This window comes from Monodelphis domestica, chromosome 2 (assembly GCF_027887165.1).
Source record: "Monodelphis domestica isolate mMonDom1 chromosome 2, mMonDom1.pri, whole genome shotgun sequence".
Classification (NCBI taxonomy): domain Eukaryota; kingdom Metazoa; phylum Chordata; class Mammalia; order Didelphimorphia; family Didelphidae; genus Monodelphis; species Monodelphis domestica.
Genome location: NC_077228.1, coordinates 77,641,229 through 77,655,963, shown reverse-complemented (window position 1 = coordinate 77,655,963; position 14,735 = coordinate 77,641,229). Strand labels below are relative to the sequence as shown.

General features: G+C 34.7%; 1 protein-coding gene across 1 annotated transcript in view; it reads right to left on the bottom strand.

Moving 5' to 3' along the window:
- The window catches only part of XPR1 (xenotropic and polytropic retrovirus receptor 1), a 274,881-nt gene that overhangs the window by 32,747 nt on the left and 227,399 nt on the right, over positions 1-14,735 (bottom strand). Inside the window, exon 12 of the mRNA XM_056815607.1 lies at positions 3,828-3,994. Coding sequence (XP_056671585.1) covers positions 3,828-3,994 — 167 coding nt within the window. The remainder of the gene's footprint in view (positions 1-3,827; positions 3,995-14,735) is intronic.

The following is a 14,735-nucleotide window of genomic DNA, read 5'->3' as shown; positions in this document are numbered from 1 at the left end:
AGTCTACAGATGAATCCCTGCTTTGCTCCTAGGATCAGAGCCACACAACTATTATTTGCTTCTGAATTTATTCTTTGCTTAGTACACAGCAATGGCTTACAACCACTTTCAAGACTGTTCCTCTCCACTATATGCACACTTCTTCCTCAGTCTGCCTGGGATCTGAGGCTAGGAACTGGGGGACCGAAGTGACAGTTGGCAGATGGCACCTGTTCCTGTATCCTGTGCTAGGTTCAGGGATTCCCCTGAGATCTCTTCTTGTCCCATATTTCCTGCCTTAGTCCCTAGTTTTAGCTACCTTTCATTCTCTGAGTACTATAATGCTTCTAGTCAGACCTTATCTCCAGGGTGTACAGACCTCTCTGTTTCCCCTCAGTCAAGCTGGGCTAGAAAATGACTCATCATGATTTTTTTTTCTTGGATTTTTTCATCAGAATTCAGTCTGATGCATTTTACAGATCATTGTAGATGAAATGTGGTAGAAGAATGGAGCTGTATTGCTTTCTGCTACTCTGCCATCTTGATGCTACCTCTCCCTTATTCTTTCAGCTCCCAAGATGTAGCTCATCTGTACTAGGTAAATATTAAGGGTAGCTAGACACTTTCTTGCTATTTCCTCACTTGCTTTAGATACCAACATCTTATTAGCCTATTTTGTTTTGTCCTTACTAATATAAAGATGACTTCGCCTAATTTTGTCCATTCTGACATTGTTCCCAGATCCACAGATTAAAATGCAGGAAGTGCAAGTGTATAGATCATCTAACTCATACCTAAAAAGAATCACTATGTTAACATACAGCACAAGTAGTCATTAAGCCTTTGCTCCTTGATCTTCAATGGTGAGTAATGCTCTGACTTCTGAGATAATTCATTTTTATTTCTGAGTAGTTCTAATAGGAAAAATTTCATGACATCAAAACTAAATTTGCCTATTATTTTTGCCCACTGTTGCTAGCCCCTGACAACAAATCTAAGTCTTTTCCTACATGACAAGCCTTCAATTACTTGAATATAGGTATTATGTCTCCCTAGAGTCTTATTTTCTTAAAGGTAAACATTCCCAGTTCCTTCAACTGATTCTCATATAGCACTTAACAATTCTGGGTACCTTCCTTTGAATGTTATACAGTTCATAAATGTCCTAGGCATTTTGGTGATCAGAATTGAATGCAAAACACCAGATATGGTCTGAAAATGATAAAGTATGGGAGGACAATCACTTTCTTAATTTTATACCACTATAACTCTCTTAATGAAGCCCAATTCTATATTAGCACTCTTTCTTGCCACAGCACATTACTGGCTTATAATGAACTTAAGAGTCTACAAAGTCCTCAGTTTTTTGGGTAGAAAAACTGCTCTCTAACTATTCACCTTTAATCCTATACTCTGAGACTGATTATGTGAGTCCAACTGTAAGATAGTATACTTATCCCTACTGAGTTCTGTCAATCAATTTGACAAACATGTAATATATGCCTTAATTCTAATAACTAACAAAACTTTAAAGATCCTTGGAAGACTCCATTGCAGATTTCCCTCCAAACTGACAGAGAATCATTAATGATTTCTCTCCAGGTCTGGTTCTTCAACTAGGTCTGAAACAATCTAATTGTATACTGTCTAGCCCATGTCATTATCTTTATCACAAGAATAACAAGGATAAAAAAAAAACCACCAACGGTAAAAAAAAAGTGCTTGGCATATAACAGACACTTATTAATTAATATTATAAACGATTGTTGAATTGTTGAGTGCAACAGGAAAGAACTATGCTCCCCCTTTCCTTCAAGGTCATCTTCCTGCAGACTATTAAGGAGCAATTTTGTATTATTACTATGAATAACTGCAGCAACTAGGAATATCTGAAATTTCCATAGACAAATACTAATTCAATTCAAATAGCTCTTATAATTATAAGCAACCAAAACAATTAGAAGTTAATCTGTCAGAAGTATATACCTGATCTAGACCATGGGTTTTTAATCTGAGATTCAATGGCAAGAGGTCTGTGAATGGTATTGGGAAAAAAATTGCATCTTTATTTATATTAGCCTCTAACTGAAATTTAGTAATTCTTTCGATTATTAAATAATTATTCCTTTAATAAATTAAAACAAAACATTTTTTTTGAGAAGGGGTCCATAAACTTATGAAACTGACAAAAGGGTCTATAACTCACATGGAAAAAGGTTAAGAACTCATGATTGAGATAATCATTATGAGTGAAACTAGCTGAAAAGAATTTTATCAATGTGTTTCAATCATTACCTAATACCTTCTTCTTTTTTTTTTTAGTTTTTAAAACATTATTTTATTTGGTCATTTTCATACATTGTTCATTGGAAACAGAGATCATTTTCTTTTCCTCCCGCCGACGCGATTCCTCTGGGTATCACATGTGTTCTTGCTCTGAACCCATTTCCTTGTTGGTATTTGCATTAGGGTGCTCATTTAGCGTCTCTCCTTGATCATGTCCCCTCAACCTCTGTAGTCAAGCAATTGCTTTTCCTCGGTGTTTTCACTCCCTCAGTTTGTCCTCTGCTTGAGGATAGTTTTTTTTTTTCCTCATAGATCCCTGCAGATTGTTCTGGGACATCGTAAAGCCATTAATGGAGAAGTCCCTAATACCTTCTTATACAGGTTTATTTTGAAAAAAGTACTCTGTAAACTTTAAAGATCTTTTAGAAAGGTGAGTTGTTCCTATTATTGTAGCTTGATTACTGTTTTGTTCATTGCTATTAATAACTTAATAGCTAACCTTCTATGTAACAGGCATCTGCTAAGTGCTTTTAAACAAATATTCTCTTTTGTTATTGTGAATTTACCTTCCTCAGCCTTTCTATAGTAACTGTTGATTCTTCCATTTTTAATCCTTTATATCTGAAATAATTCCCCTCTGTCAACATTGAAGCTCAGATTCTTCATAGTATAATGTGGATACTTTAATGACGTTCTGACATGAGAGACCCATTCAAAAAACAAAATACAAATAATTTCAGTGATTCCTAAATGTTTTTCTTAGGAGGTTATATACAAATTTTATTGGTTCTTCCAAAGAGAACTAGATACAGTGTTAAGAGGTCCTGAGCTTAAATTCCAGCTTTTCCACTTTTTTTATATGTAAATTTCAAGAGCTTGACTAGATGACCTCTGAAGTCTCTTTCAGCTTCAATCCAGGCCTATGACAAATAAACAAATCATATCCTGTCATAATGAATTCTAGGTGAATACCAAAATTGTCTGGTAATTGTGGTGGAATTTGGTTATAAGAGGTTTTGAAATTAGTGGATGAGACTTTATTTCCCCCCCTCAGCTAAATTGCTTTGTAATAATAGTTGCCATATTAAGATTTGATCTATAGTATAGTATAGTTTAAATGATGTAAGGTGGAATAATATAGGGGAAAAGAGCTATATTTGGAGTAAAAAACACTTGAGGTTCAACCCTGTTTCTTTCAATTACTATTTCTGTGATTTGGGGCAAATAATTTCTTAATCTAGAAAATAAACTGGACTTAGATCAACCTTTTGCTTGCAGATTCCTTTGGCAATCTTGGAAAACCCATAAGCTCCTCAGAATCATGTTTTTAAATGCATAAAACATACAGGATTGCAAAGGAAATCAATAATATTGAAGTAAAAATGTAAAAGTTTTCCCATCTAAATTCACAGACCTCATAAAATCAATCCACAGATCCTAGGATAAGAACCTCTTGCCCAGATAATCCCTTTCTCCAAATTTAAATAAATGATTTATAATACCATATCATGCCCTGGGATTGTTAAAAACTTTTGACAAACATAAACACTTTTAGTATTTACCTTTTGGGGGTAGACAATCTCTTCCCGAAGGAAGGTATTTTCCCCAGCATTCCTATCAAAGAGACCCCAATCCATCTTGAGATCCCAAAAGAGGGTATAGCAGGTACTGATGAAATGGAAGACAATCCAAAGATAAAAGAACACGGTGGTGTCTGAGTGGCCTCGAGCTGGGGGGAAAGTAGGATAAGAGGAGAGGGATAGAAGGAAAACAAGCAGATTTTAATAACATTAATTATTCAATAATTCTCAAAAATCAACACCAAAATTATTTACCAACTTCTCATGAAGAGCCAACTAAAGAAAAATTCCATCTAATCAGGGCTATTTAATCAGTGAAGGTCAGATGGCAAGAGTCCTTCAAATCTGTTATGAACAATAAACATTTACTATTCATTTATTATGGGTTGGGATTATATGTTTTTTGAAAAAGAAATTTTGGGAGCTCTTTGCTGAGAATCTACACAAAACAATCAAACAAAACTTAAATGCTACTTGGTAGGGTTGAAAGATATTATTTTAATTCTGTCCATAAGGTGGCAGTTTAAAGTCAAAGATAAAGAAAATATCTAAAAATCCTTTGACAATGTCACTGCTAACAAAGTATAGTTTAAGGAAGTTTTGGATTGTTTTTATTATGTACAGAACAATAGACCCGACATGACCTTAGTTTCTTCTTGTACAACAGGCAAGCAGAGAATATTCTAAATTTAGAGAAAATTCCAGGAAAAGTGATTGAAAATGGAAATGGAATGACAGAGAAAAGTTTTCTATGCATACAACTTCATCTTTTAAGTCAAAGACAATATTTTATATTTACTTTCCTTTGAATCTACTTTGATATACAAACATCTTGATGTCCTTTTTATATATGCCATAGTTTATTTATACATTAAGTCAGAGAAGAATTGCAATCTATAGCAGTGGAGACAGTGCTCATGTCAATGAAATCATAAATCACTGACATATGGAAATATTATTTGTTGGTGCTTTATGCTATCATAGCAAATTTGGAAAAATAAAATGTTAAATAAAAATCATGTAACATCCCAAAATACCACTGAAAGAAACACGAAAACATAAATAAGAGAAGGAAAAGAGGAAAAATGTTTTTTATTCAAACTTTCTTCTTTAAGGATTACAATTTGATCAAATTATATATATTAATATATGGGGAAATGATTTGTAACTCTCAAAAATTATATTCAATATTATAGTAATTAGAAGAATCATTCACAGGAAGAGATTGGGGTAATAAGTGCTATGAGATATGCAAAAAAAAGAAAAGGGGGGAGTGTCGAAGATGGCACCAAGAGATACTTGAAGAAATAAAATAAATAGGATAATCTTTATCACACAAAGATACACATGGGAAGGGGAGGGGGAGAATACTCTTATAAGAAGTAGAGGAAGAGAGTACCAATAGGTAATACTTAAACCTTACTCTCAGTGAAACCAATTCTGAGAGGTAAGAGCATCTAGATTCATTGGGGTCTTGAATTCTATCTTATCCTACAGGGAAAGGAAGAAGGGAAAACTAAGGGGGTAGGGGGAACGGAGTACAAAAAGGGAGGGAAAGAGAGGACAGAGGGAACTTAACAGACCCCACAATAACACTGAATATTTCAGAGGCATACTGTTCTCAAATGTTTCATACTGTAGGTCATCTTTGACGAAAAATTGGTACATGTGTCCTTGGGCACTGGGAAGAGGGGCAATGTAGCAACTTCCATCTTCCCGGTGCCCGAGGACATTTTTTGCATGCCCTGCCCCTCTGTCTATCTGCCTAAAGCAAGTACTTAATCCCTCTGCTTGCTGACATAATGTCAGGGGAGCTCACAGACAGCTTTTAGTTGCAGTTTGGACATGCGAACTTGAAAACTTTCACCAACACTGCTGTATGTAATGCAAGCTGTAGAACGATGATGTAAAACAATGCTCTTACAGATTTTGTATTAGTTGTTTTTCTACATTATTTTACATTAAATTTAAACTCTGATTAGTCTAATCAAAGTACTAAAAAAGAAAATGAGACAGAATCTGTCATAGCTTAGCTTTAGTTTCCAAGATTCAAATGTAATGGGTACATGAAAATGTCACCAAAAATAAATGTGGTTAAAAACAGGGAACAGATTGGAGTAATGCAAGTAGTATTCTTAAATATAAGATGGGAAAAATGGGATAAGCCAGAATCAATCTTGCATAGGATCCCAGTAGTTAATAAACCTAAGGAATTAAAATACTGAGTTAAGGGAGGATACGCACTGAGACAAAAACTGCTAGGTAAACTGGAAATAAATCTGAAAGAAATTAGGTTTAGACCAACATGTCATATCATATAGTAATAAGCTCTGAAGGATATATGGCTTATATGTAAAAGGTCACACAATCAACAAATAATAGGAGCTAGGAAAGAGATGACTTTCACAAGTATGAGAAAAGAGAAATAGATTTTATCTGTATTATTAATTAAAATCTCTATAAAACCCAGTTGACTTGGGTATATTCATAATTGGGAATATTTCCCTGGCGACCACCTTATATTTGATTTAAAACAAGACACTGTCTTGAAACCATATTTCCTGCAGTCATAATTTACTCACCCACTCTTATATCTACTACAATTTATATCTTCCACTATTTTACTCACTACAGTTTACAACCTCAACCATTTTTAACTCTATAGTTTAAGGCCATCAACTATTTTAATTATTACAGTTTATGGCTGACCACGAAATTGGTGAAAAAACCCTCAAAAAGTTTCTGTGAAATCTCTTTCCTTTCCTTTCTCTCTTTATTACTTGCTCTATCAGTCAGTTCTGTTTTCTTTTTTAACTTGGCTTCAAAAATACAGCTGCAAGAACGGGTGAGTAAAAAATCTTTTTGATTCTCCTTAAATTAAGCTGTTTAGATCTTAGCAACAGGGCCCTAAGGTCCTGGCTAGCAACTGCCTAAATTAGGACTAGAAAAACCTGGGAAAGATTTTTGACCTTGTCCTGCTTCCCACGTGTTTACTTTAGAAATATGGAGTTACAGACAGTTCAGAACTTAGTTAACAACTGGCGTTTCAATAAATACTTTGTTCTTTTCTTAATACAAGCATTGGTCTACAACTTACTTAACAGCTGGCTTATCAGCCCCATGACCAATCTTATAAATACAGAATTCCTTGCCTCATCCCATGGGCTCATCCCATGGAACTTATGGCAAAATTTAATCGACATACTACTTTCCCTTGAGTTTTTGATTGCTGTAATTGTAATATTGTATTTCCTTGAAGAACTTATTTCTCAGTCAAACCAACAAATTGCTCCTTCTAATATCCAACAAATTGTAGAACTAAATACTCGGCAGGAGCTTATGGAGGGACGTCATGGGGAGATCGTAACTTTTATGAGAAGCATTAAAAGAGAGTTAAGAACATTATCAGAAATTCTGGACACAGCTCCTCCTGCCAACTCGGCCTTAGAACCCCCTGCTCTTAACCAACCTACCCCTCCCCCTGTCCCCTTGGCCTCAGAAAATCCTAATTCTAACCAACCAACTCTAAGTACACACCCCACCCATGCTTCCAACCTCACACCTTCAACTCTAAATACACACCCCACCCACACTTCCGACCCTACACAATCAACTCTAAGTTCACACCCTACCCATACTTCTGATCTTAATCCCTCTACTTCACACCTTACTGATTCCTCCAATCCAAACACCTCTGTATCCTTTCACACTTCTTCCTTGGCTCCTCCTTCACACCCGACACAATCCACTTTAAGTTCACATTCCAACCTAAATTCATACCCTACCTCTGATTTTTCTGACACTATGGGACAACAACAAACCCTTTCCTTTAATGTGCCCAACTCTTCTATTTCTCATACTTACCCCACTGAGAATAGAGCTAGAAGCCTAGAAACAGGAGTACCAAATAATTCAGATATCTTATTTCCTTTAAGGGAAGTACCCACTTTTAATAAAAATGGAAACTTGGTATCTGTAAGACGTCATACACCTTTTAGCCCTGAAGATTTAAAAAAATTGAAAGATATGCCATCATTTGAGGATGAACCAATATTGATCATAAAAAAAATTAGAGAACATATTCAGAACTTTTGACCCCACTTGGTTGGATGTTGAGAATTTATTAGAAGAATTATTAACAAAGAGAGAGAAAAATAATATCGTCTCTCTGGCTAATGAAAAGCGAGGTAAAAAAGGAAATTATTGGCCAACTGAAGATCCACATTGGAACCCAAATGTTGAACTAGATCACACAAAACTAAACCAGGCCAGAGAAGCATTATTGACAGCCATGAGAGCTTGTTCTGATAGACCAGAAAAATGGTCAAAATTTGAAAGAACCCGACAAGATCTTGATGAAACACCCTCCCAGTTTATGGACAGACTTATTGATGTAGGGAATACATATGTGGACCTTGATTTATCCAGAGAAAGAGACATTAGACAAATACGTAGGCAATTTGTTAAGAATTGTTGTTCAGTGGTAAAAGACTACTTTAGAACTAGCTGTCCTAATTGGGACTCTATGGACCTCGATGAACTAAGGAGAGTAGCAACCTATGTTTATAAAGGTTGTGTAAAAAGACCTGAGGAAGATGATACATCAGTGGAAGATTTAAAGAAAGAAATTGAAATGTTAAAGAGACAATTGAAAAATAAGGGAGAGACTATAGCCCCTTTGCGGGAATTCACAAATAAATCAGTAACTTGCCACTTCTGTGAGAAAGAAGGGCCACAAAATGATGGAATGTAGAACCTTTCTTAAGATGATTGGAAGGAATACGCAGTTTAATAATAGCTTTAGAAGTAACAACTATAGAAATGATAATGGTCATAGAAACCAGAATTTTAGAAATTTTAGAAATTGTAATAATGATTATGGAAATAACTATAATGAATATAGAAATAAGAACTTTAGAAACCAGAATTATAGAAATAGGAATTGGGAAAATGATGACAATGCTCAAAATGAAGAAAATTATAATGATAATACTCAACAACAAAATATAAGAAATGGGGCTCGTCCAAAAAATACTCGAGGTGCTAATGACCCTCAGAGGGGTGCCCTTCAGGAGGGTGCCCAAGGAACTTCCCAAATATAATGAAGGTGATTCTTCTTAGACTCTATTGATTTTGTTGATATTAATTAACCTCTTTCAGTTTTTTCTCCACTCCAAATAGTAGGAAAGAATGAACAAAGAACTTAAAACTATGATTGGTAAATGGTCTGAAATTCTCCCTCTGGCCCTATTTTATCTCAGAAGCAGGCCTAGAGGAGACCTACACATCTCACCATTTGAGATGCTTTTTGGACATCCGCCTATACAGGCTAAACCTTTTTCCCCTGCATATACCACCTTATTAGGGGGAGATATTACTATTGCTTCCTATATACAGGAGTTACAGCACAAACTGCGTGAACTTCATGAATCCAGAGCTGCAGTACAAGCTGAACCACTAGACTTTTCTCTGCATGACCTGAACCCAGGAGACAAAGTATATATTAAGAATTTCAAGCGAACTGGAGCAACTCAACCTTCATGGGAAGGACCATTCCAAATATTGTTAACTACTCCAACATCTATAAAGGTTGGAGAAAATGACTCTTGGATTCATTGCTCACATGTGAAGAAAGCATCTTCTGCTGAGATTGATTGACTGTACCCTATCATATGAATTGGAGATAATAATCCATAGACAAGTGGATGTTGTTTTGTTTTTTCGAGAACACATTGAATTACTGATTTTTCCTTACTTTTATTATTGCTTTTCTTTATTTTTATTAGAATATTTGATTTTTCTCATTTCTTGTACTAAAGGTACATATAATTAATATAATATTGTTTTCCTGCAGTAATAGAAGTTTAATATATGTATATATATTCTTGCTATAATATCAATATATACCTAAAAGCTTTAATGGGAACCTGCCATTTATTGATAAAATGTTATGAGACTATTATTAATGTTCGAATCTGTTTCCAGAAAAAGGGATAAAAAACAAGGAGCACAGACTTAACCTGAATAGTGCCAAAAAGAGCACACAGGAAATACTAATGTGAGACTTGAGGTTGCGACGCTTGACATACGTTAAGTCATAGGACTTCCTTGTATCTACACTCTTTGCAAAGTACTCATACAAGTACAAAGTTTGACTATCATGCTGGCTCCCTATATCCCCGAGAATGACAAAAAGGTCAGACGAGGGAATGACATTTCCCCATCAAAATAGAATTTTTTTTTCTTTTCTTTCTTATATTATAGCAACTTCATGTAGTCTTGGCTACAAATGGCTAAATGAAATATTACTGCATTCTGTCCTATAGGCTTGTGGGATAGAAATTACTTTAAAATGGACCTATACAAGGGCTTATTTTGAATTTTTTTCCTTATCTTTTTGATTATTTTTCTATTCTTTTGATAAACGACTCAAACACCCCTATAACTAAACATTGCATCCTAAGCTGAACTGGATGTTTTTTAACACCTGCTTCAGGGGGATTGTATTTTAATTCAAAATCTAAGAATTTTTATTTTTTGCTTGAGATTGTATTTTTATGAAAATCCAAGGCTTTGAATTTTGTTTGAGAAAATATCTTCAAGAAAGAAGCTTGAAACTCCTAAATCCAGAGAATGAATTGTTGCAGAAAGATACCGGAAAACCTACACTTCATCAAGAAGATCAAGAATGAACTTTGGATATGATTGATTGAACTGAACTTTGATTGAACATTTATTGTAAATGTACACATTTATGCCAAAAGGGACTGCCCCTAATTTGGCTTTTTGTCAAGGCGCTTAGCAAAACATTGGTTTTGCTTTCTTTTCTTTTCTATTTCCTCCCTCACTATTCTAATTTCTCTTAGAAAATTGAATATTGTGTATATCTATAGTTAGAAGTGCATTTAGAACTACAAATTGATTATGTTAAATGATCAATGGGGAGACTAGTCTCCCAATGATCATGGGGGGGGGGTTGTGAATCTTGAAATTTCTCAGACTCTACCTTAGAACATTTGGTTAAGACCATTCCCCATTTTAAACAGTGAAGCTACTTAGATCTAAAATGTGAGAACTCTACTTGGATCAGAAATGGGAGGACCTCTACTCCACCCATACTTAGGACTGCTTTAGGGGAGAAAACTCCTTGCTGAACAATGAGAAATGCTTACACCCATACTTTAAGCCATGCCTATTTTTAGAATTAATACAATGGGGTGCTAAGTACCTATAAAGGTCAGGCAACTTGTGAACTTACAAGGAACAAAGAGGTGAAAACTTACTAAAACGATTAGTCGACTCAGCTGTGTTTTTTCTGGTTCAAACTTACTAAAGGGAGTAATCTACTCAGCTGTGAATTCAGAATGGGCTGTCCTTTGGAAAACGTCTACTGTGATTGGTAGAAGGAAGAACTTAGGGGAGGTGACATAGGAGAAAACCCCCTATATAAGAAAAAGGAATCTCTTGAGAAAGGATCTCTTGAGAAGGAGCTCTTGAGAGACAGGCTCTAAGGAGACAGTCAGCTGGGAAAGGCTGCCTTGAAGGGTCTCTCTCGAGACTCTCTCGGGGACATTTCAGATTGAGGATTGAGCTGGTGAAAGCAGCTGAGATGATGCTGGCCTGGTGTCACTAGAATCCTTGCTTGGACAGATCTTGTGGTGAGTGATTAAAGACTGACTGATCTCTCTGTTAAGACTCAGGTCTAGGCCATGTTGGCTTAAGGCCCTTCAAACTTATTCCTTTCTTACTCTTTCTCTCTCTCTCTTTAATTCCTCATTGTATTATTAATTAAAATCTCTATAAAACCCAGTTGACTTGGGTATATTCATAATTGGGAATATTTCCCTGTCGACCACCTTATATTTGATTTAAAACAAGACACTGTGGTGAAAACATATTTCCTGTGGTCACAATTTACTCACGCACTCTTATATCTACTACAATTTATATCTTCCACTATTTTACTCACTACAGTTTACAACCTCAACCATTTTAACTCTTACAGTTTATGACACCCAACTCTTTTAAATGCTACATATTTAAGCAAAGGATGGCCATTTTATGAATAAACAAAATCACTGCATTGGAACTAGAAGGTAAACAGCTAAATAGGAAATTTTTTTGGTAACAAATTTCTCTGATAAAATCTGGCATGTCAACTATACAGCAATTCCCTAATAGATACATGGTTCAAATATATGAAAAGACAATTCTCAAAAGAAAGGCAAACTATCAACAACCTTCAATTCCTCTAAATCACCAATAATAACAGTAAAGTAAATTTGAACAACTTTGAGGTTGTTCATACATTATTAGAATTTCAGAGATGACATAAAAGGAAAATGATGATGTTGGAGAACAGGCATACTAAAATACTCTTGGTGGAGCTGTGAAATGATCCAACCATTTCAGAAAGCAATTTGAAACTTGACTCCAAAATTCATAAAACTGGGTATATCTTTTAACCCAGTGAACCACTACTAGGCTAAAACCCTCAAAAGAGATCAAAGACTAAGGAAATAGATCTATACATAAATACAAAAATATTTTTATCAGCATTTTTTTTGTTGCAGCAAAGGACTGGAAAAAAAAAAAAGGAATGCCCATTCACTGAGGAATAACCGGTTTAACAAATTATGGCATGGGAATTGAATGTAATTTTATTGCTCTATAATACATAATAAAAGGGATGGATTCAAAGTCCTGGGAGAATTTATATTAACAGAAGAAGAACCAGCAGAACAATTTATGACTAAAACAGTGTAAAGAAAAGTAATTATCAAAGACTTCACTGACCAATGCTATGATTGCAGAAGACCATTGGTGAAATAGGCTTCCCGATTTTTTGGTGAAGATACAAAAATTTACACCAATGAAACATACATTTGTTGTTTGACTATACTTTATATGCTGTAAAGCTTTTGCTATTTTTGGTAGGAGGGAGCTGTAGGGAAGTAGTGGTAGCAATACTTAGAAAAAGGAAGAAAAACCATTAAAAAACTCAATGAACCAAATAAACAGAAAAATAGAGAAACAATTTCAGAACATCAAAAAGCAGAGCAATGTTGAAATTGCCACATTAAATTTAAATGATTAAAAAAAGCTGTTAAATAGGGAAGATTTATGCTTTCATAGTTCTATTTTTCATAAAGGAAAATGCATGTATTTGTAATTTTTCCAATACAAAGAAGTTTTTAAAAAAAGATTTGAGGCAAACACATTCTACACCTTTTATTATATTTTATTATTTTATTATATATAAGCATTTTTTCCTTCTTGTCAAAAGACAAATTCTGTCCAGTCATTTTTAGACTACAGTTGGTTTATGGTTAAGTCTCAATTTTACAAATCTAAGGAAATCTATCCATTGATTTGATTCAGTAAGAAATGCTCTTTTACTCCATTTCTCCCATTTGTTCATTTCATGCCTACTGAGAGACCTAAGGAGTAGGTAACATCTCTATAATAAGAAGCTCAACCTCATGCCAAAAAGGAAATCCTGCAGGTTTGCTACTGTCGAAGTCTGCAAAGACACACAACAAATAAAGCACATGTAAAACTTTAGCATACCACTCTCCTATACTAAGGCTTTTCCTAAAGCAAATTCTCATAAAAGAAGACATTTATGAAAAATTATCATAAAACTGTTCTATGATACATGATAGCATTTTGCTTCCTAGTAAGGAGGAAAGCATGAAAGAGAAAAATGTGGGGAGTTGACAATATCTATGTTTTCTAAATTAATTAAAATCCCCATACCTACTGATTAGATAATTAAGTGTGAATTTTAACAAAAGGATGTGAAAAAGCTAAAAAGAATTACAATTAGATAAATAATTCCTGAAAATGAATAGTTGAGCTTAAAGGAATACACTAATTTCTAGTTATCAAGAATATTCTTAAAGTGGGAAGTGATCTAAGAGATCATCTTATTCAACACTCATTATAAGTAAGGAACTTGGAGAAGTTAATGAATTTGATCACAATCACACAATTAGTAGCAGATCTGGAACTCATTCTGCCCTTTAAACAGACTGCATTATGCCTGGAGTATAATTCTTCAAATGCCACTCAGTTACTATTTTTCTTTCTCTTATCCCTATCATATTACATATTAAATATACAGTACCAGTATTAGTTTCAAAGAAAACTAAACTCAGAATATCCCATTACATGAGATTCTTTATGTTTTGGTCTGATTTAACCTACTCCCTTCATCTGATCATTTTTATTCCCAAGGACTTCTGTATGGCACCATCCCTTCCTTACCTGCCTTCATTAGTATTCAGGAAATGTACAGAAAAGGGCATATTGCTCGAGGAAAGCAATTATAGCTTAATTTCTACTGGCAAAATCTAGTAGCCCTCTTCAGTGAAGCTCAAGAGAACAGAAAATCAAGTCATTGCTATTCTGCCTTAAGCTTCCATTTACTACCCACCTGCTACTTCAGAAGCAGCACAATTCAGTGTGGATATATTGACAGTAATGACTGTGTTTAAAAAACAAACACAAATGGATTTCTTATGAGTTTTTTACCCACAGTGTCCTTTTTGGATGATAAAATGGTAAAACAAACTAGGAGAACTAGCTAAGAAAATGTCTCCCTCAGTCAGTCAGCTAGCTTTTAGTAAGCATCTACTATGTTTCAGGAATAGGGGAGGATACAAAGAAAGGTGTAAAAACAAACAAACAAAAAAACCCAACAACAACAACAAAAAACACCCCTCTGCTCTCAAGGAGTTCATACTATGCAAAACTACCTATGTACAAACAAGCTATATACAGGATAAATTGGGAATAATGTCAGAGGGTAAGTACTAGAATGAAGGAATGGAAAGGCTTCTGGCAGATGGTAGGACTAGCTAAAACTAATAGCCTTTTTCTACCTTC